Below are 24,135 nucleotides of genomic sequence, written 5' to 3'. Positions count from 1 at the left end.
GAATCCATCACCACACGCGTATGCTTTGCTGACAAAAATCGATAGTGTGAACAGAAACTCAACACCAACTTCTATCAGGTCAAGTCGGGGGCAAAGTTGGAATGCACTTGAAATCGGTACAATTTGCTGACAAAAATCTATAGTGTAACCCCCGCTGTAGAGTAAAATAGTTGCATCAAAAATGTGTTAACTTAGTAATAGTATTTTTTATGCAATAACCTCATACCTAATAGCTAATTTATTCATTAATGAGATATCGGCCATGTAGATCACATCGCTTAACAATTATATCTGGTAGAATTATGGCTGAAAACTCTGCAATTTGCACATACGTGTGAAATTATTGAGTAAAAATACTAAGTTCATCCATTTTTCACCCAATTGTAAAAATGTTAAAGCCTTACCACTTCTGCAGGAAATTAAGTTTGTCGGTGGTCAACAAGTGGCATAGTTTATTAGGTAGATTATTTTGTAAGACCTAACACACTGCCCCTAAGGATGCATATTCAAAATGTACTTTATAAGGACACAGAGGCAAAGCTAGTCGTGCAATTTCCAGGGGCACCGCAACATGTAGGCAGTGCAATCATGGCACTTGCTGTTGGTGCCATGGTGAAATACGAGGCCTGGTTAAATGGAAGCCTCTGTAGCAACTACCGTACAAAATTGAAATTGAGAACAGATATGAGTCCTTTCTGTTCCCAATTCTCAGATTATTCTCAACTCATTTTTCATGCGAGGTTGGATTTTTTTGCGTCTTGCTACTGTGGTTAAATAATCTGATTGAAACATGTCACATTCCAGGTACTGGTAGTGGATCTCTGTCACATGCCATTCTTCGAACCATTGCACCGAACGGCCACCTTAATACCTTCGACTTTCACGAACAGAGGGCGCAGAAGGCGAGGGAAGAGTTTGAGTCTCACGGTTTTGCCGATCTAGTCACAGCTAGCCACCGAGATGTTTGCTCTGCTGGGTTTGGACTGAACTTAGAAGTCGACGCCGTTTTTCTCGACCTTCCAGCGCCGTGGACAGCTATAGCATCTGCAAAGCAAGCGATTAAACTGCTAGGTGCTTATAGTTACTTCAGCATGGTTAGATGTATATTCTACGTGTGGCTAGGTGTGTTAATCGGAATGCCGTGAGCTTGTTCTTTCATGTTACCCTTATTTGCAGAGAGGAGCCTGCATGTTTTAGACACGATTCACGTCCGAAAAAATTTATTTCACGCTTTAAATTTTGTTTGCGAATGAATCGAACGTAATTGCAACGTGAACCGTGTTCGCAGGTGGCCGCATATGCTCCTTCTCTCCGTGCATCGAGCAAGTGCAGCGAACGTGCCTCGCATTAACGGAACACGACTTCACGGAGGTCTGTACGATGGAGTGCCTACTGCGCACCTTCGACGTGCGTAGAGTCTGCATGCCGGCCGTTCTCGACCTAGGTGACGCACTGTGCGAAGACAGCTCGGAACCCGCCCCGAACAAGCAGCCGAAACTGAGTGACGCACACAGCGTATCAAGCGAGGCGACGACTGCTGGGGAGGATCACGGGCCTCACGGCACACCGAAAATGGCGAAGGGGGACATTTTTTTTAAGGCAAGCGTACCTCCTCTGCAGATGGCAGCACATACGGGGTACCTCACATTCGCCACTTTGTCACCGAGGTTGGTAACAGACTAACGTTATTAAATGAAAAGGCGAATGAAGAAGGCTCACCAGGCACTCGGTGCCACGGATAGACAACAAGTGACGTTTTAAGAGGGAAGGCAACTTGAAGCGATTCGCAATGCATGCGCACGTTACAGGACATGCTGAGGATGCCAGTCAACGACCTTTTTCTTACTTATTTGACATGTATCCGACCATTTGCAACAAATACCGAAAATTACAAACAAAAAGTGCATTGCTGAAATACGAATTTGTCATATTTTTGCTTAACACTTTTTACATTGTGAATACATTTTGATTGGATACCTTTTACTACATTCATGCCCTTGAAGAATGCAAGGCAAAGTGCATATGTACAATCAACATTTGTATACGAGGTGGGAACACTTGCTGGGCACGTCACATTAAAATTGTGTAATAGGTGTAAAACTAGAACCGAGCATTAGCATAGCATAATGTCCACATGTAACTGTATATTATCAAGAGTCCCTAAACTATAGTTTACGCCTCTTCAAATTGTATTCCTGTTGAAACAAATACTTTTTTATTTACGTCTAGTCTACGACTTTTTTAGATGACTACTCTATTTCTACACAATGGATAAAATTATCGATATGATATTTGTAGATGGCAGCATCTATGATACATGCCAGGGTGGCCAAAAACTTAACCTTCTTTATAACACTGCAGCATCATTCGTTTTTAGCTCATCTGACATAGTCGGATGCAGCTTGTAGAATCGCATGAGCGTCCGTCCGTGCGTCCGTCAACAGTTGGGCACAAATCTTAACCGCTCGACGTACGGTCACGATATTCGGGACGTGGGGGGTAATCCGAAAACGAGTTGGGATGTCGAAGCTGGGGGTCAAAGGTCAAGACGTGTAAAAGAAGAACATTCCCTCCTTAACTTAAGGTATAGGGAGGAAATGCAGAATTGCGGTACAAATCTAAATGGCTCGACCTAGGCTCGTGATAGTCGGTGTATAGCATCATGGTAGGAAAAGCCATCACTGTGCCGAAATTGGAGGTCAAAGGTCAATGGGGCACAGGGCAGATTTTAGACATTTTCTGAGGACATGGTCTGACGGAGCGATTGGAAAACTTTTCTGTTTCAGCGGTGACCCACCATTTTTATGGCTTTATTGAAAGGGCCATGAAATGTGCTTTCCACTGATGTGCGAAGAGTAAGTGTCTGATAACCTTTTGACCCCCAAGAGGAGGGTTAAACATGGATTTGTTGACTGTTAACAAAGGACTGAACTGCTTTTGCTATTAGAGCCCCCTTCACCCGCCCCTCCCCCCACCACCACTACGCTCGCGCTCGACGCATATCCATGATAACGTTAATATAGCGAAGTCATTAAAGCGACACAGCTATATCTTTATTACTGTACTACCGGTATAGCAAAGCCTATCAACGCGGTGGCGGGAGGGCGCACTGGATTCGGTTGCCAGTGAGTTTATCAGAAGAATAGCCGGCTACAGTACACGTCAGTTGAGCGCTGTCACTCTGCGGCACTTGTTGTTCAGTACTGGGATCTGACCACGGTGAATAGAGTAAATCTAACGAATCGCATCTATTTCACTAACTGCCAACACTGCCTTTCCATAACTTCCTATCAGTAAAGTAACTACACAGTCTAGACCTTGTAAGTAGTAAATCACTAGTCATATATCATACTATATCACACAAAATGTGTTTATATGCATTTCATTAAATGAACCTAATTGAATTGCTGTTATTATGGTAATTTCACGAAAACTAGAATACGTGTATGCACACACATATATATATAATATATATATATACATATATTTATATATATATATATACATCAGGAGTAGATAATAGGGAAGGAGTGTGACATCAATAAACAAGGGAAATTCGTCATTTACTAGCCTTATAATACCTACGAATTACTACGCGTAACTCATCCAACTTGAGCTCAAATCGGACACAGTACATTCGCCTAGCATCGTGCGAAATCGTTTCCTCGTATACACCCGCAATCCGGAGATACAGACTAAAACGTACGACTTGATTCTCCATTCTTTGGCCATCAATCCAAATCCATTGCGCGCCTCTAATTCAAACAAAAGGCAGCTACCTAACCACACCTAACTCGGCGGGCAATGTGGCTCGCTGGGAGATTTGAGCCCGATCAGCTGCTGCTGATTGCGGTTGGCGTGCGTGCGTGAAGGCATGCCAGCTATGTGCAGAGGTGGCCTGTGTAGCTGTGTACCGGGTCAAAGGTTATCTCGCCGAGTGTTGATGCCTAATCTCCCAGCGAGCCACATGCCTCGCCGAGTTAGCAATAGCGCGTTAGGTAGCTGCCTTTTGTTTGAATTAGAGGCGCGCAATGGATTTGGATTGATGGCCAAAGAATGGAGAATCGTGTCGTACGTTTTAGTCTGTATCTCCGGATTGCGGGTGTATACGAGGAAACGATTTCGCACGATGCTAGGCGAATGTACTGTGTCCGATTTGAGCTCAAGTTGGATGAGTTACGCGTAGTAAATCGTAGGTATTATAAGGCTAGTAAATGACGAATTTCCCTTGTTTATTGATGTCACACTCCTTCCCTATTATCTACTCCTGATATACATGGCATGTACCAAAATATAATTAGACATACATTGATAAACTTATACAATAAAACCTCATTACCCTGTTGATATGTACAAGCCAATAAATCACACGTGAGGAATCGCACATCCGACACAAATGGTGAGGAATATCAAAGAAACACCGACAATAAAGGTGCCACTAGCGAAAATAAATAAAAGTATCAATTCTTCTGTGCAGTCCAGTCGTTAGACCCACGAATCAAACTCTGTATACATGAATATGACGATTGTCTGCCTAGCCACCCACTGTATGATCGATCACTCAGTGAAATATTAACAGTGAATACGACCCTGAATGCTATAAAGATATCTAGATATATACGTCTTTATATTCATCCTGACGTGAATACCACTGAAAGTGCAATGTAGTAAAGAAACGCGTCAGATAAGAGAATTACTATCTACAGGAAAACGTACCAATACTATCTCTAAGCCTCGAAGCTTATTGAAAAAGATTGCCAATTTTCACGCACATTATTGGCAGGACTGCGGCAGCCTTTCAAGCAACAATTCTCTCAATTGAATCTGTAGGCAACATTGCAGCTTTTTTATGGAGCCTTGTCTAAAATGTCAATTGGGTATATGGTCATTCTCTTGCTGAATTTATCATTAGACACCCGGATTTAGACACCCTCTGGTATATACTTTATGTACTGAAATACAACTATAGAAACAAGGATGTGAGGGTGACAGTGGCACCACAGCACTCGATGCAAGGCAACTCACATACTTTCCATACCTGATATATTATGCAACATTGTCATCAAGCAGTAGTACATCAAAATTAACATCCAATCTTAATTTTTCCAGTTTATAACACAAGCTTGAAAAAGGGGGGAATTTTTCTAGAAGATGGAACATGTTTAGGGTTGAAACGAGCCTAAACACGTTTCACATTCTTAAAACAAAGCTCGCATTTCAAGTTTGTGTTGAAGACTGGTAAAATACTGATTCCTCATTAAATTTATGCAAAAGAAAGAATTTTCTAACAGCTAAAGGTGGGTACGGCATATTTTACTGAGTATGACACTGTGAGATGCAGTAGCATATTTAATCAGACAGAGACCTTATCAATGTCATACACATCATCGTTGCCAACATGAAATTTCACCATAAATACACCGTACATCTATCCAAAAATAGCTGCGTTTTTGTAACTTCAAAATTGCTACAACATATGCAGTGAATTAGAATGCACTAATCATGTGCAATATTAATAATCTATGTAAAATAACAGCACTGATGCATAAAATTCTGCGACCAGTCGCATCGAAAACTTCTTTCCAACTCTTCCCACAGCAACGCTTAGCCTTTACGACTGTTACTAAACGTGCGGCCAACTGAAAAACACCTGCCTGCACGCAGCGGCCAACTCTACACCTGTCTTCGTCGTCACTTCCATCTAAATTAAGACGGCGCGCGACGTTAGCAGGCGCCCAGGTTAATAACGTTGAGGTGATCCCTCTGCGCCGTGCCGGACCTGACGAGATGCGGAGGGAAGGGTTGAGCGCTGGCAAGCCGCGCGCTCGTCGCGTACACGCTGCTGTAGGTGGGCTTCCGCGTCCCCGCGGCAGCCGTGTCCGACGACGACGCGCCGTACATGCTGACGTGCTCGGCGTAGCTCGGCAGCGGCTCGGCGAGGTTGCGCGGATCCTCGCCGCCGCCGTCGCCGCTGCCGCCGCCGCCCTTCTGCAGCCTCAGCAGCGCGTTCTTCCCCAGCGTCGCAAGGTCGGCCGCCTCGCCGTCTGCGACGGCGCCCCCTGCCGACACGCCGTCGGGCCGTGAGCGCACGAGCCGCACGTCGTCGTCGGCGGCGAACGTCACCCGCCTGCTCGCCGGCTTCATCGCCGACCGCCGTGAGCCGGTCGCCACGGCAACGCCGGCCTCGCCCGCGTCCGGGGAGGGGGCGCCGCCGCGGCCGGCGTCGGCCTGAGCGCTCGCCGGCAGGTGCTTCGTCTTGTCGGCCTCTATGAAGTTCTCCCACGTCTTCTCCCTGCCCCGCTCCCTGCGTGCGCCGCTGCCTCCCCCTCCCCCTCCTCCTCTGCTTGCTCCTCCTCCTCCTCCCTGTTTGTGTGTCATGAGCACTCTACACTAGAAGATTATAGAAGATGAAATGCTTTTCGTTATTCCGATCAAAATACTTTACTACTACGGTTTCGGGCAATGGTGACTTTCTCAGTGCACAAAACTCGGTTTTCCTTGAAACCAGACACAAATTTTATAATTTACATGCATATGTGTATGTATATATCTCTATATGCAAAGAGAGAGAGTGGGGAGGGAGAGTGAGAGGGAGAGGAAGAGAGAGAGAGAGAGAGAAAGCAAATCTGCATAGCCTATTGTGTGGAGGGTCACAGTATACGCGCTGCACACCATCCACGTTCGGCCTTGGGGGGGGGGTCGGGGGGTTGACAAAGTTACTCATCAGACATTGCCGACGGCATATTACATAACAGAGTAGTTACGGACGAGACCTCTGGATGGCGACACTCTCTGTGACAAGATTAGACTGTTAAGGCAGGTCCATTGCGGCAGCAAACAGCAGGTAAATAGCTAGAGCGCCAGAACCTGTTAACATTCGGCCGCTTCAGAAGCTTCCACTGCTGGTGTGCGGGCGCCACGCTGGCTGGGAAATTAACGTACCATGTACGTAGATACGGACTCTCAGAGATTAGACGGCAGTCCGTAGTTAATATGTAGCAGTCCGTGTATTTTGCTATGGACTGTGATTAGCTCCGTAATAGTGCGTGGCTCTCCGTGCGTTTTGCATAATTTCCGTGATTAGTCCGCGTTTTATCCGTATATTCAAGTTCATATAGTGGGATGGCGACACGCTCTCGCACGCTCACCTGCACGTCAATGGCGCGGAACTGCCACGTCCACTTGGCATTGTAGAGGAACTGGCGATGGTCGTAGCGGTTGTCGTCGGGACTGTAGGTCTCCGCGTGGTAGGCTGGCGTCAGAGTTGTCATCTTATGTCGGTTGATCGCGTAGCATCGAAAGAAGTGCTTCACCTTCTCCGCCACCTGTAAGCGAGTATTCCACAGATATTGTGTTAACCTCATGGAATTCTAAAATCTAATAATCTATTAAAATTTCGTATTAATTCGCAAGCAAATGATTGTGAGGTGAATTAAGGGTATTAGGGTTTTTATAAGTTAGAGTCTTAACATGAAAAGGTTTGACTAATACTTTAAAATGCCTTGCTGCTGATGAATGACTGCTTAGGCATAGTTCCAATTACTTGAAAATTACTCCAAAACGAATCGCCCAACTATTTAATGATTGGTGACCTTCGCATACCTGCCGGGGAAGATGCATTTGTGGTGTGTAAGCATGCACACACCTACGGGCGATTAGTGGAGCATACAAGTGCATAACTCTGCGCCAAATCAAACTAAACAGTCAAATCATTAATCACGTTATATATATATATATATATATATATATATATATATATACTAGAACATGATGCACAGCACATACACAGTAATATACACAATACAATAATAATGTAATTAAACACAATCCGTACAACACTTGCTTGCCTCGTGGTAATGTTTACCTCTTCTACTCGATATTTATCTCTCCATGTGTGTACGAGCTTTCCAAACATGCTATATGGACCGCACTTATCCTGCTTCCTCAGCCGACCATAGACTGACAACTCGTCGTAGGTCATACCCATGTCCTCCTGATCACAGACACACAGATGAGATGTAGGCAACGAATGGCAAACGTCTAACAGGCACCAGTCTATGACATAGCTGCAGCATGATGCCAAGTTATCGGTAGAAAAGAATTTATGAAAGTGTGAAAGGTTACAATGCCGGAACCGCTCTATGCTATATTTTCTTGTTTTCACGTATGCAGCTGAGACAATATGCTACCACATTACTAGTCCACATTGTTCATATATTAATCATAATCCTTGTTATTATGGCGTGTCCTCTCACCCCATACCTAAACTGAACCACAAGTTCATACACCCTTATCAAATTTCTAAATTGTGGATTTGAACCACAGCCTGACTCTGGCAGTCCCATGTTTTTTCCATAATTCAACCGTGTTTGAAGGGAAGCACACTAGGCGGGGCAATATATTATGCACATAATCCCTACAACGTAGCGACAGTAGCCAATGGTTTTTTATTGGTATTCTCACTGAAGACATAGCATGGACTTATTAACGGATCCATGCATTGTTTTTACTCTCAAGACCGAGCCAGGGAAAGTTCAACAACATTGCCGACCATCGTCATAAGATGCTAGAGCGATTCGAGACCGTGCAGAATACACATACCTCGTCTGTCTGTGCTATCTCTCCATCTCTGAGAGGCTCCAACTCTGCCGTCGGTGGCGCATCTAGTATGCTGGCAACATGAAATGGAGAACGATATAATCATCGCATAATACGGCAGCAATGCGAATTTAAGTTACAACGATCTAATCTAGGTTCGTGAAATATTCACATTGTTCAATATCAAACCATGTTTTTACACTAATATGATTTTTTCACGTCCTTACACATGAGAAGGCGCAGTTTGACCCTAAGCTGTACACATTCAGGAAGAATTGTCTCATTGTGGCAGCATCAGTGACAGACTACACGATTGGACTGAAGCCGGTGTGAAACCGATCAATTTCATACAGTAATGCTCCAGACTATGAGCAGAATTCATCACACCATCGTATGTTTGTACTTCGACGCACAGAAATCAAAACTCAACTAATTCGAGAAGCATGGCCTGGTTTGTATGCAAGGTTCTCAGCTTGTAGCCCTTTCTCGTGAACACAAAGGTAACCACTGACCGTCAGTGGCACAGAGATGCCAACACATATTTGAAGCAATCTGCAGTTTCTGGCCATCAAATTAGTAGTTCGAGGTTCACTTATTGACCCGAGTTTGCTAGGGGGGTCTGGCATGCTCCGCGGAAATTTTTTTGATTCTGAGATGCAATTTCCTGCATTCTGAGGGTCAAAAATGACAATAAATTGACAAAAAATGACAATAATTGACAAAAAAAAATTCTTTTTCGATCACAGTGAAATTCGTAGTTTGATACAAACTGGTCGTAGTGGTGCAAAAGGAATAGAAATTCGTATAAAATACGAATAAATCGTAGTGGTTGGCATCTCTGCATCACTCACCAGTCCGCACGTTCGTGAGTTAGACGCTACCAACACAGAGGCTCCACATTGACAGCTGACGCGAATGACGGAGAGACGTGCAGTAACGATAACAGGACAGGAACCACGGCACGAACATGACTCGTGGAGAACTTACTCTGTCAACGCCGTAAAGCCGTACGTATTGACGCAGTACTTGAGAAAGCATTTCAGATCGGTCTTGCTGATTCCGCCTATCGGGCTGATGTCCGCGCTGGAGCAGTCGTACTTGGTCATGTAGCCTCGCAGTCTGTGTACAGAGAACGTTATTTTACCGCAGTCATGAAACAAATGCTTATACTACGGCAGCGGCAAACAGCTAGCACTAGGCTGCCCACCTTCTCTGCTACGTGAGTTCAGTATGTATACAGCAATTTCTCCTAAAATGTAACTCGTATGGCACTTGATGACAGTGTCAATCCTAGGAATCCCACCAGACAACCATCTTGCATACTGAAAAGTGTGCAGCATCTAATCACAGTAAAAAATTCGTCGAATCACATGCTCTGAATCACATGTCACTCTCTCTCTCTCTATCGCTCTCTATTTTAAACAATATTGAGTTCGTGCATAGTTTTTTACCCTTCATCGACATTTCCGGAGCCTAGCACTAGAAGTCCACCGGGTCTGCCCCGTGCCCAGAGCGTCAGTTGGGCAAAGAGGTATGCCAATACCATCCGTAACCTCGCCTGCAATGAAGAAACTCTCTTAGATTCACGACAAATATCAGCCAAAAAATATTTTAAAATCCACGCGATTAGGAATTGTAATCTCTTGAGCCAGAATCCTAACAAACATGATTACCAACAAATCCAAGCACGGCACGCGAAATCCTTGCCACGCACGGTGTGGTGGCATAACACAAGCAACATCCAAATAGGAATCATTAACAAGACGTGATAACTTATTTGTGACTAAAAAAACTCAGTTACATAAACATATCGTACTGCATACCGTACTGCATACCGTATACTGTATACTGCATACCACATACCGTACTACACTATACGCATCTCTTACAGCGAAATCACTGCTTCCATCTTACGCAGCATCACGGAGAGATGCGCTGCGCACGCGTCCACGGATGCAGGAACTCACCTGTACGTTCTGCAGGGCGAGATTCTCACGCACGGTGCCGCCTTTCACCTTGAAGCGAGGCACGAGGCCGGTGAAGGTCGTGAAAATCCCGATGACGGCCATCACCGCCGCGTCGATCACCACGTTCAGGTGATAGCTGGAAAATCGAGTGACGGAGTTTCACAGGAGAGGACTAACGCGCACGACATCACGTTGATCACCACGTTCAGGTGATAGATAAAAAACTTGAGCAACAGAGTTTCACAGGAGAGAGATGCAGAATGCACTTGCATCGTGACCCGGAGTGAACCTAATCGTCATTTAGCTAAACTGGATAGCGATATAGTAGTAGAATAATGTAGCCAGGTTTTGACACTCACCTCCCGATCTGAGATGCCAGATCTTTCGATCGCTGTTTGGTAACGTGCGACGAATTCTCCGTGCCCATGTAGCAGGTGGTGAAGATGCGAGAGCAGAGTTCTTTGGCGTCGGTCGGCGTGTAGGTTGCATCACCTACTATTTTCCTGCAATCTTCCAGCACCTGCTTGTCTACATATAGAACAGGAAAATATGCAATCCACTTCACTGTGGTGTTTAATATATGTATGTATATACAGTGTTTCCCCCGGCCAAAAAGGTCTGAGGTGGTAAATTTTTTTGGTGTGTTTGCGCGTTTCGAGGTCCTAGCAAGGCGAGGGGGGTCCAGCAGCATGCCCCCTGCTAAATTTTGACAAAATGGTGCAATTTGGTGCATTCTAAGATATTCTGAACACATTGTATGAAATTTTCGTCAGCGAGGCGGTGTTTTGGATAAATGTCTGTGTGGCGGCTGAGAATTTGAGCGAGACGGGCCGCCTCGCTCGTGTCAATGCAGGGGACACTATATATATAGTGTATATATGTATATATACATATATATATATATATATATATATATATATACATATAGTATAGTACACAATACCGACGAAAAGTCAATTGTTCGTCACTATTCAAGATCGTAGATTCTGTGCAGTGGGAGATGCGCCTCATACCTCCACGGCTGACCGCCTCGCACACCAGCTTGCACATGGAGGCGACGATGCACGCACAGCTGCCACTGTCAACACCGCCGCTCAGAGGTAGAAAGAAGCCTGCCATGCCACTACGACGGAGGTAATCCCACAACCAGCATGCAGGGCCCATGCTGAAACAAAGCACCCCCTATACACATTAACATCACTATTACATACATGTATATATCTATATATATATATTTACACATGGATGAATCACAAACTGATAAACAGATTTATGTATGTGTATATGCACCAATCTGCTATCCACTCATCCATCCACCCACACTTTTGTCTATCCATCCATGCAAGTCTCTCGATGATCAATTCAAGTCAATGAATGTACACAAGATGTCATATCATGTATTACATTATAAGGTATATTATAAGTAGGTTTAAGCTCGATAAGAATTACAAACATACTTTGCGATATTAAAACATACCTACTTTTTACATGTTATATGTATGAATGGAAGGAATAATGGATGGATGGGAGGAAAGATATATACACAGATAGATAAATAGTGGGATAGACAGATGCATGGACAGACAGATGGACGGACAAATGGACAGATGAATAGATGGATAAACAAATAGATGGATGTATGGACAGATAGATAGATGGATAGATGAACTGAACAAACGTTTATGTACATAAAACGGTTTTTAGTTCATCTGCCATCCTATATACGTGTTTATGTAATTTTCACGATTCGATAACAATGTAAGTTTCCTCCACAAATAGAGGTAGATTGTGTGTCTATCATAAATAGATTTTACTCAGAATGCAATCCAAATACTTTATAATAAAATCCCATAGTCATGTAGCACACATGTGACACATGCATGACGGCTCTCCCCCGCATGGTACGGTACCATTGAAATTTCACAAAGGGCTTTTAGTAACTTCTATATATGTGCCCTGCTGTGTCACGCCCTTTCACTCTCCTGAATAGGGCACTGTCAGGTACCGTGTATTTCCTTCTACCCTACAATGACATATCTGTATGGTCTGCTTCCAGCCCAAGGCTAGCCCCAAGAAATAGTCATGTATGACATGACTGTAGATAAGTGTACACAAAGGACCGTATATAGATACAGTCACGCATCAGGGTGACCCAAAATCAGAATGAGTAGCAGGCAGCAAGCAATTCAGCACGTAGGTTGGGCCACGAAACACTCCCCCATATAGCAATAAATCACAAATTCAGCTAGGAATCATATCTACGAATTAACTAATTATCAACCGCAGCAGATTAGCAGCATTAAACGCTTCACACTTAAATGCTGCTGTTAAAGATAACATCTAGCAAAAGTCAATCGTTTTAACGTTGTGCACATACACCTGCCTGTACATGAATGACAGTCGCATACATTATTGCATAGCAAGTAGAACTACTGAGACAAATGTCACAAGATGCGTTTTTTTATTTATGACTTCTCACTTTCTTACTGAAAGTGAGAAGCATTTCATTATCTGTTACTTACATAAATTCAATTATCTTACTCCCATTAACCATAACTATGGCAAAATAAAATGTTCGAGTTTGGGCCTTTTTCACGTAGTATAGGCATGCTACGCGTTATTAAAATTTCTCTTATAGTACAAATGATTATTTATGTGGGTTTTACAGTGCTCTGCAACAAATTAATGGCATTGGTTACATGAAGGCACCTGTAACATACTAAAATATATTCTTACGCAATTTCTTCTTCTGGTGTGTGATAAACCCATTGAATTGGCTCATACGTTGGCATGAAGAGATCAGTCTCACCCGATAGAGCAAAATTGGCCTGAAAGAATAGAACAGCATTACGGGAGGAAAGTGATGTTTACATACACTAAATCACTTTTTACGTGTTTTCGATGCAACAAAATGTAAATATCATGCAGAAGAATGTCGGTAAATATAGAAACATAATGCAGCTCGTTCAGTTTCATAGCAGACTTGAAAACACACGAAAACACATACATTGGAAACACCGCTACGAGCATTACATTGCAAGTGCTAATAATATTTCATAAGGTAATAACCAGCCCACCTGCATCCTTGGATATGGAGCAGAGTTAGCGGCAGTCGCACACCAACTACGGATCGCATGCCTATACGATCTGACATCCTCCAAGTCAAGCGTTGCCGTGACAACCTCCTACAATGTGCACAGTGCACTAGTGACATTAGCACGACCCTGTCATTAAGTGATACTGTCACAGCTGCATTGTTGTTGCATTGCTGTTGTTGTTTGTGGCATTGTCAAGGGCTGTGATTAGTGACAGTGTCACCGCCCTGTTGTCACCGCCCTGTTGTCACGGTTCTGTTATCACGGCCTTGTTGTCACGGTCCTGTTGTCATGGCCCTGTTGTCACAGTCCTATTGTTAGTACTGTTGTCACGGCCCTGTTGTCACAGTCCTGTTGTCATGGCCCTGTTGTCAGTCATGTTGTCACGGCTCTGTTGTCACAGTCCTGTTGTTAGTCCTGTTGTCACGGTCCTGTTGTCGCGGCCTGTTGTCACGGTCCTGTTGTCCCAGCCCTGTTGTCACAACCCTGTAGTCACAGCTCTGTTGTCACAACCCTGTTGTCACGGCCCTGTTGTCACAGCCGTGTCCTCACAGCCCTGCGGTCAGTCCTGTTGTCACAGCCGTGTCCTCACAGTCCTGCTGTCAGTCCTGTTGTCACAGCCGTGTCCTCACAGTCCTGCTGTCAGTCCTGTTGTCACAGCCGTGTCCTCACAGTCCTGCTGTCAGTCCTGTTGTCGCGGCCTGTTGTCACGGCCCTGTTGTCACAGCCCTGTTGTCGCGGCCTGTTGTCACAGCCCTGTTGTCACAGCCCTGTTGTTGCAGCCTGTTGTCACAGCCCTGTTGTCACAGCCCTGTTGTCACAGCCCTGTTGTTGCAGCCTGTTGTCACAGCCCTGTTGTCACAGCCCTGTTGTCACAGCCCTGTTGTTGCAGCCTGTTGTCACGGCCCTGTTGTCACAGCCATGTTTTCCATCTAGCTCTATTGACTGATAGCTAAATAAATTGCTTCGTACACCAATAATATAAAGGCAAATAATATTTTAGGGAGGAAGAGCTGCATAGTCGCATGCAATCACATAGCATTCTTTTTTTCCCATGCTAGAATGCGAAACGACGCGTCGGCTACACTATGCGCACTCACCACTTCAGCCAGCGAGAATTCGTCTCCCTGCGCCACGATGAAGCCATTGATTGCTATGCACGCATTGCCGTTGTAGTAAACTCTGTCGCCATCACAACCACGCAGATTGGAAAACATGTAGATACCCCCACTCTGCAGCAGTTGCACACAAAAAGCACATATCCAGACCAAGCCTTGGTACAGTAGTGAAGTCACTGTTTGCGATTTTTTTCAGTCAATCTAATGATGTAATTAATCAAATTCTATATTTTACACATTCATCATTTTTGATGTAAATACATGTCAGTAAACGAATGGATTGCAAATATAACACAATGGCCTAAAATATAGACCTACCCATAGAACTACAGCTCACTATATATATCACCTTATATGTTGCTGCCTTGACAAGATCAACAGTGACATATGATTTTCGTAGCTCATGGTAACTGCCACTTGAATTTGTAAAAATTTCCACTCCATCTAAACCCTGATGCACATGCGAGCTAAAATAAGTACAAAACGTTGTCAACATGCCTTCAGATGAACTAGTAAACAAGTAAAGATAGGTAAGTATAAAACAAGTGCCGCGGAGCGACAGCACTCATCTAACGTCTACTGCGGTGACTCTGTGGTGGAGTGGTGGGATTCTAGTAAACCCTGTTAGTCCCAAATGTGTTCACAACACTCCAAAACAGGGAAGGCACAGGGATGGTATCCAGGAACCTTCCGAGGAACTGGGTTGTGGGGCGGGGTATCGTTGGATCGTATGAAAGTGCCATGAGATGGCGCGTACAGTTTACACGTATTAGCGTCACGAATTGGAGCAATCAGCAAGATAGTATTTTGTGTGTTATTTGTACCAAAAGAAAATGTAGAAAATAACAATAGCGTTCTATTTATTTTCATGCTCAATATCGCTCTTTAACCCGAATTGGCGCGTGGCATCGAGTAACCAAAAAACGTCATTCACAACAACGCCAGATGCGCAAAATATTGTGTGGCGCCCAGTACGCAGCTAGCCATATAGCGAACATTGCGGGTAAATCGAGGCATGCAAAATATGGAGCCATGAAAATCCTGTAAACGAAAGCGGGAGTTTCTCAGTAAAGCTCTTCTCTTTTACTCTTTGTCGTTTCTTTCCGATGGCACTGTCTGGCCCACACCATTGTTATCGTTAGTCTATCTAGGCTTCTGATCGATCCTGAAGGAAGTCACAAACATTTTGTTGCAGAAAATTAGAAAAAACACAATAAGCATCGCAGTTAATAATAATTTCCAAACATATATAACATAAACATACTATATTATTTTCCTATATTGTATATTCTAATAGGCCAACAGCGAAATCAAAACAGAATCTGTGGCACGACTTTGTGCACCATACACAAATCACGATGACATCCGACCACAGCACCAGGCAGCAAACCCGACGTGACGCCAGTGATTGGGTAAAATAGTGTTAGGATAACACTAATTCACATCGTCAAGATTTTGGCAAATTAACCAACGAAAAACTTAAACACGTGAGAGCTTTAGAGATATTTTATAACGTTAGACTCAACTTTGATGTAAAAAAATTACAAAAATAAGGTTTCAACAAAATCAGAATCCTGACCGTAGACAGCTTACATTGCTTCAGATAAAGATGAAGCCCCATCGTACGAGTATACCAACTATTCAAGACAGAAAGGTAAGGCACACATCGCCATTCACCTATCCAACCCTACAGGCTGAAAATAGACGCTGCACCTGTAACAATAAACCCAGGGCATAAACACACAAGTAACCACCACATGCACTGGCACTGGAGTGGCCAACTGGCATGCATACGGACATTAACACACTGACAGTACAGAATGCCATAGAAATCTAATAGATTTAAGGACCATAAACCTCTCCAACACAAATTTAAGCTTTGAAATTTCGACTGTGACATTGTAGCCTCAATACATCCAGGCATGTATATGATTCTACTAGCAAACCGCGGCAGTCAAATTCTTTCTAACATAAAGAATCCATGTTAACCGCCCTTAAGGGTCAAAACCGTTATCCGACACTCACTCTTAACGCAATTCAGCATAGAAATGACATGCATGTCCTTTCATAAAGCATAAAAATGCTAGTCACGCACTGAAACCCAAAAAAGTGTTTCAATCGCTGCCAGCCAGGACGCATGTGCTGTCAGAAAATGTCTAAATCTGCCCTGTCCGCCATTGACCTTTACCTTGACCTCCAATTTCGGCGCAGTGATGACTTATTTCCTACCCATGAGGCTGACACGACTATCACGACACTAGTCGGCCGTTTAGATTGTGCGGCGCAATTCTGCATCCTCCCTATACGCTAATTAAGGAGGGAATTTCCCCTTCTTACATCCCTCTTGACCTTTGACCTTGACGCCCTCAGCTTCGACATCCTACACGCGTTGACAATCCCGCTCCCCGCCGCGTCCAAAAGTCGTGACCGCGAACGTCAAGGCGGTTAAGATTTGGGCCCCATGTTGACGCACGGGACAGACGCACGCACGGCACAGCGACAAGCTGCATCGATTCTACAAGCTGCATCTGACTATGTCAGATGAGCCAAAAACTCATGGCTGTATTATTAACATAACATATAATATATGAATATACTACATTTAGCAGTTAAGGATATGTGAGGATATTACAGACAAAATTAAGTGGAGTTAATGTTTGGGAATTTTGGAAGGTTATGGAATTATTATAATTAAAACATTGTAAAAATTATATAATAAAGATAAAATGCAAACCTGTTAGCATTCCAAAGTTCTTCACAAATCTCGGCCCCAATGCAAGTGTCCACAGTGGATATTACACCATCTCCAAAGCTTACCGTTTTCTAATAACAGAGAAAGCAAGAGAATGAGAGATAGACAGAGAACAAGACAGCCAGACAGACCGGCAAACATATATACATGCATGCATGCATACAGACACACACACACCCACATAGATAGAAAGGGAGAGGGAGAGACAGAGAGGGGGAAGGAGAGAGGGGGAGAGAGGGGGAGACAGAGAGAAAAGGAGAGAGAGGGAGAGAATGAGAAACATGATCTAACTGACAAAATCCAAAACATAATAAATAATTTAAACAAAAATAATAACTCATATTTTGTCCCATAGAGGAGTATGAAACTCTCGAAACACAAGAAATTCAACATTTCCATCCATAAATGACTAATAGCATGTCTGACGTTCGAAACAATAACTACATAATAAGAAGAGGTATCGATACAAAGTAAAGTGTGGGGGCAAGTTGGATGCACAGCGCTAGTTATGATGTAATTTTCATTGACATTGGGTTTCTGTTCAACATTTATGTTGACTGACTCTTTATGTTTGTGTATCGCGATACGCATCGTATCATGACCTACATTTCGAGATATGTATCATATTGTGAGCCTAGTGTATCGTTACACCTCTAGCGGGTACGTTCTGAAATTATTATAGTACTGTGGCAGTAATAACATACAATTATTTCATATATTCATATATATTGAATACCTGATTAGTAATAACGGAAATCATTCTGGGTAGGTAATATTCCTCCACAGTCCTGTCTTTTTGCCAGGCAGTGAACCACCGGGACTCCCTGTAGTTGTAATCATCACACATACACTTCTTTGGCCTGATCAGCAGGATTTTTCTATGCAACATGAAACAGCAAACACATAGGTCAGATATAGTAAAGCTGACTAATCAGAAAAAAATGACAAAACATAGATGCATGTTTCCTTGTGGTGACGATGATAACATAAATAATAGATCTTTTTTTTAAACAATTAAAATCCTTACTGGATGTAGCTTATTATTACAATTTCACATCATATGACAAACGTTTCAAAACCATGAACAATAGCCACAGCACTACAATAATCTTTGGGGTTGTTTATGGATGTAGATATCTAGTTATATTATATGATATCTAGTTATATTGATAGACTCCTGGTATTATGACAGCCCAACGATAAAACACTGCGCCATCGAAATTTCATTTATTCTCACATCACTTACTTGTTCAGAAATATCACCCTGCAGTTGTAGACAACACTCTTGTGCATTATTGGCCTACGAGAGAAAAGATAAAAGAAATCGTAACGTATGATAATTGGCATAAAACTAATATGATAAGAGTGTACATTTAGGTCAAGATAAAACAGAAAGCTGAGTACAGTAAAAACCCACGTATAAGAACCTAGTGATTAAGAACCTGTTAGGCTAAGATTTTCCATTTAGACCCCCTTGACATAAGAACCTGTTGTAGCCTAAAACTTGAAACAGGTTCTTATTTGATAAAATACAGTTAACACTTTAAAACTCATAAATTAACTAAAACAAGTTCTTGGTGGTCTATATACCTCTATTATGTATAAAGGGCATAAAAAGAAATAAGAACGTAGAATAGGGTTTGTATTTGTCTAGATTGCAGTCACTATAATTATATGATTATTTTGTATAAACAATGGCCCGCACCAATATTCTACCAGCCACAAGCACCTTTTTTTTCTTAAGAAAATAAGAACCTATTTAAGAACCTAAATAGCCTAATTTCCCAGTTAACACCAATTATATAAGAACCTTTTTAGGCTAACCTGGAAAAATACAGGTTCTTATACGCGAGTTTTTACTGTATTGCAACCTTTAACTTGGCTAAACACGGTGGAAGAGGGAAATACTTCCAACACACACATACACACATACACACATACACACACACGACCTTCTATCATGTCAAGATACATTAGAAGTGACACGGAGGTGCATACAGTAGCTGTACAAACAGAAACACAGAATATATAGCGTATGCAAACTTTGCCAAGGGCTGACAAAAATTTGTGGTTACCAGCACCCTCAATGCTGGTGTCAAAAACATGAATTTCATGGCCCGTCTAACTCTTCCGAAAACGCTCAATGCACATACATTCCGGTGTCGATGATTATGTCTTGACATGCTGGATGTGAAAGCAACTCTGCCAGCACTTCAAAGGAATGGAGCATGGTATCACTTTCCATAAAATGGTCAGCACATCCATAGCCACTGCAATTAGAATATTTATGGAGTTAACTAACAGGTTAATAATATATGCACCCTGATGCTGTTAGATTATGAGTGATAAGATTTGCCCAGCAAGACAAGTCCTGCATAAAGGTACGGCTGTAACGATTCACCGATACATTGGTGAATCGCGATTTACCAAATTTACTAATGAGCCTCAAAGCACTCACCAGGTCGACCTCTGTGGGGGCTGGTAGCGGTCACTGCCAGAGTGGTTTACATTCTCAGGGGTTCTTTTACGTCCCAATTACTGGAGACGAGCCCACCATTTTACATGGTCATCCCAGCAGAGATGAGATTTAGTCCAAGCAGTGTTGATTACAAGTTTTACACCTCGAGAAAATTCACTGGCTTGGTCGGGGTCGGAACTCAAGCCTTCATAGCTAAAGGTGCCCGGCATGCTAATTACTAGACAACCAAGCTCTCTCTGTGGTCTTGTAACCAACTTACGGTATTTCTAGTTCTGGACCCAATCTGTAAGATGCTCCCTTTGCTTTAGCCTCTTCAATACCTGTAAGACATCCACAGTGTTTAGTCTGTTTGCACAAAAATTTTAAACCAAAACCCAATACCAGATAATAAACTATAGTTATAAATCTAGTAATACCGTGAAAGTGGCTACCGTGGTGTATTAAAACGATCATCTCACAAGGAAATCGAGAATTTAATAAATGGAGAGAAATTTAGACTCATCTGTCACTGTACATATTACTGATTACATCAGCATAAAAATTATTACAAGTTCCTGCTGTTATAGGCTATAAAACAATAAATGAACAGCAAGCTCACTACCTTCTGTTCAGATTCGCGATAATGGAATGTTCAAACTATCCCACAAAACAAGTGCATGCAGTTATGTGACGCAATTATTTATAAATTATAGACTAGTACAGTGTAGTACATATCTAGAAATGTATACAAAGGTAATTAACCTAGTGTAGAGACAGCGTTTCGGTCTCGCGAGAGCAAAACTAACATGCTAGGTTTGTTGACATATATATGTAAACAATCTCATTTTAAATATAGATCAGTGCACATTATTGGTGCCAATGGCAATGGTGGAAAGAATGTTGTTCTATGACATGTTAGCCTAACTATATCATATGCATTTGATGTTATGCAAGGAGTACTGGTAAGTATCAAAACGGTTGAAAAAATGTGATTCTGAAAATGGTTAGTAAAAACATGAGTCTGAGAAATCCTCGCTTTAAGATTTTAGTAGTATCGGAGTAATATCCAAATCGCTAATTCAATAACATTAGTGTCATGAATACAAAATCAATATATGGCAGGCATTACACTTGTAAGTACTATTAGGAGTAGGGGATTTGAAGTTTTTATTTGTACTTGCAACAGTTTCAGTTTGTACCATTGTGTAACACCGCCGAATTACACAGTAAGCAATTAGCTGGGGAAAAGGGTAGAACCACAACTATTCTATTGTTCTATTTTGGGTACATGCCCAGCTGTGTAATCGTCACCATGTGACTAGCCATTTCAAAGCGATAACCAATTACAGGCGGTTGCGCTCCAGCGGGGTTGACGATAAACAATAGGTAGACGGGATCTCTAGATTGGGTATAAAATCTCTTGCTCGGGTAGAAAGCAGAAGAATTAGACATCTTGCAGACTCATTCGCTACATATCTGCCTACTTTGCTACGAACACCACGATAGCCAGCACATCCTTTCAGACAGCACACCGTCACAGCGTTATCCTCGTAAGTTATGACAGTCTCTCGTGTAAACCTTGTGTCCGCGGCCACAGGCACTTGGAGCGTTTCAATAAAATATAATACTAAATAAATACAAAATCTATTTACTACCAAAGTCTTAATGTTTCTCTACTCTCTTTCACCTATTATTGCCGACAATTTCCTGTAAATGCTCATCTGCAACACACAAGTACACCGCACGCTAGCTGCTGCACACTGACACATAAATATATAGCAGGTAGGAAAGCGTGCTGCCAAAATTCGCTCGACACTCGCTTGATTTCATACAAATACAACACAAATATTCAACCATTCTACTCCATCTTTGTTTCTATTTAAAGAACAGTGTTCACTTGTTATAAAAACATACTGTCTGTGTTCCTAACCGAGCTGTGTCACGCGAAATCACACAAAGCCTGATGAAATTCTCGCGTTCGCTCCCATTGCGCAGTTTATGTAAATGTCTGTCGGAATCAGAAAACACCCACCGGCGCTCTTCGTGACCTCATTTTTGCGCTGCAACGCTGCAGCATTTTTGCAACGCTCCACTGGCGGCTTTGACGAGGCTCACACGGGAGTTGGAAAGCAGAGTGGTAGTTTCCCAAAATGCAGTGCGCCGCCTATAGCCCAGTACTTGCAGCCATTTACATAAACTGCGCAACAGGAGCGAACGCGAGAATTTCGTCAGGCTTTGTGCGATTTCGATATCCGTGTATGAAATCAAGCGAGCATCGAGCGAATTTTGGCAATTGTGTGTTGCAGATCAGCATTTGACCGGCATTTACAGGTGATTATAGGAGAAATAGAGTAGAGAAACATTAAGACTTTGGTAGTAAATATATTTTGTGTTTATTTACCTTCTTTTTTTTTATTGAGACGTTCCAAGTGCCTGTGTCCGCGGCTGCCCTTTATGGGATTATACATAGTTTAAGAGGTAACTATTAAAGAGAGTAACTAAATACGTATATATTACTGCTGTTGTGTACTTTTCATGTGTTTCTGATAGACGTTAGCAGACGGTGTTAGCCATACACACACGCGTAACCACTAATACGATCACGATAGCAAAGCACCTTCGCTACAATTGCCATTGCCACTAGCGCTGAGAGGGTCTAACCGTCTATGTCCCCCAGGGTACTGCCGGAACGTACCCTGGTACGATCTAATATGCCGGACCGTACCTCGCCTACTCCACTAACGAGTCTAGGGAGTCGCCTACGCCTACTCCCTAACCCTAACCAAATCAGATAGTTACCAGAGTACGTTCCGGCAGTACCCTGGGGGACATAAACCCTATGAGCGCCACTGGCACTGGCACAGTGGTACTTCCAGAGACAAGGCAAGGGCAACCTACTTTTTATGATACGTTTAAGGTTGCCGTCGAAATCCATTGCCCACTGATTGAGCACGCATGTCGCTAGTGTCACATTTCTTCCCATAATGATAGATATATATCTCGCAAGATCAGGCAATGAACACGATTTTATTATACTTTAAATGTGGCAAACTGCTAGTACACCAATTTGCTGACAAAACACAACATGCTGCGGGCTGCGATGTTTGAAGACACCGGAAGTTGTTGAGGAACAAGTAAATTTTGTATTCGTGGTAACGATTAACTTTCCCAAGATCAACGCGAAATAAATCATCAGTGTTTCCCAGAGTGCAGTGCGATAACGTTTTAACGAGAGCACGTATATCATCAAACTCCACGACAGATGGCGCTCTCGCTCTGGCTCAATTCTACTGAGTGTGCGATTGGGCACTGAGTCCTGAGTGTGCGAAGGGGCACTGCATGCAGTTTGGTATATCATATGATATACGTGCTCTGTTTTAACCATAAATATCATTTATTTTACTTATTTATTAATTAATTTAAAGACGGTACATTGTCATTGGTAACAGATATGTCAACATGAGCTTGCAAGCTCCTCGCCGTCAGAGAGTATACACGTGTACATTCATAGATATATACAAACACGTGTTTGTATAGGTAATACAACTTTGTTTCAATATCGCAAAAAAAAGATTACTCCGTTATCGATCACAAAATTTTACTTACTAAGAATCTTTCCAGACTTTGGCCACTGCCTCCTTTTTTAATTATAAACCTTTTTATTATTGCACGTGACTGACGGCGAAGAACTTGCAATTAAGCTCATGTTGGTATATATTTTACAAATGAACCCTCTTTAAATAAATAAATAAACAAATATATCCTAATTGGATATTCGGTAAATATTTCGGAATCCTCTTATGGACTAAATTGTTAACGCAGTGTTTTATCAATCATTGTTCCCACCGAATTATAATGACGTGGTGGGGCCTCGGCCTCCCTGGTGTAGCATGTTTTAATCTCCACCATCCTCTGGCGCCACCGATGCATGGTCTAAACATGTGTCCAGTATGGGGCTCCAAGTGTCGCATGACTGATTTCGTTACGAAATCAATGATTTTGGAACGAAATCAAGTCTACAAAGTGATTTCGTTACGAAATCAACTACTGCGAGTGATTTCGTTACGAAATCAGCTACTGAGAGTGATTTCGTTACGAAATCAGCTACTGAGAGTGATTTCCTTACGAAATCAGCTACTGAGAGTGA

General features: G+C 42.7%; 2 protein-coding genes across 2 annotated transcripts; one reads left to right on the top strand and one right to left on the bottom strand.

The window, feature by feature from the left end:
* Nucleotides 1-325: 325 nt before the first annotated feature.
* LOC106807842 (tRNA (adenine(58)-N(1))-methyltransferase catalytic subunit TRMT61A-like) lies at nt 326-1,915 on the top strand (the record flags this gene model as incomplete). The annotated part of the gene is made up of 3 exons (XM_014810314.1): nt 326-347; nt 805-1,071; nt 1,289-1,915. Coding segments are annotated over 3 exons (684 nt in total), but the record flags the coding sequence as incomplete, so codon positions are not given.
* A 3,809-nt stretch (nt 1,916-5,724) lies between these two features.
* Nucleotides 5,725-23,089, bottom strand: LOC106807835 (glutamine-dependent NAD(+) synthetase-like). Its single transcript, XM_014810302.1, has 19 exons — nt 22,887-23,089; nt 20,269-20,329; nt 19,684-19,800; nt 18,777-18,830; nt 18,267-18,408; nt 17,513-17,601; nt 15,128-15,245; nt 14,761-14,892; nt 13,643-13,750; nt 13,302-13,393; nt 11,579-11,730; nt 10,925-11,093; nt 10,566-10,701; nt 10,050-10,156; nt 9,586-9,717; nt 8,602-8,671; nt 7,865-7,993; nt 7,149-7,325; nt 5,725-6,390 (listed from the first exon to the last, which is right to left on the bottom strand). The coding sequence occupies exons 1-19, from the start codon at nt 22,969-22,971 to the stop codon at nt 5,725-5,727; spliced, it is 2,736 nt and encodes a 911-aa protein (XP_014665788.1). The 5' UTR covers nt 22,972-23,089.
* Between the last annotated feature and the right edge of the window lie 1,046 nt (nt 23,090-24,135).

Source organism: Priapulus caudatus, unplaced genomic scaffold (assembly GCF_000485595.1).
Source record: "Priapulus caudatus unplaced genomic scaffold, Priapulus_caudatus-5.0.1 Scaffold12, whole genome shotgun sequence".
Lineage (NCBI taxonomy): Eukaryota > Metazoa > Priapulida > Priapulimorpha > Priapulimorphida > Priapulidae > Priapulus > Priapulus caudatus.
Note: the sequence above shows the minus strand (reverse complement) of the source record. Positions and strands in the feature narration are given on the sequence as shown.

Bases quoted from the DNA above. Each gene is read 5' to 3' on its own strand.
- LOC106807835 (XM_014810302.1), bottom strand. From the start codon at position 22,971: ATGGGAAGAAATGTGACACTAGCGACATGCGTGCTCAATCAGTGGGCA. The intron at 15,246-17,512 runs GTTTGCATTTTA...TACTTATTTTAG, and splicing joins GAACTTTGGAATGCTAACAG to CTCGCATGTGCATCAGGGTT. The intron at 14,893-15,127 runs GTGATATATATA...CAACTGCTGCAG, and splicing joins TCAAGGCAGCAACATATAAG to AGTGGGGGTATCTACATGTT.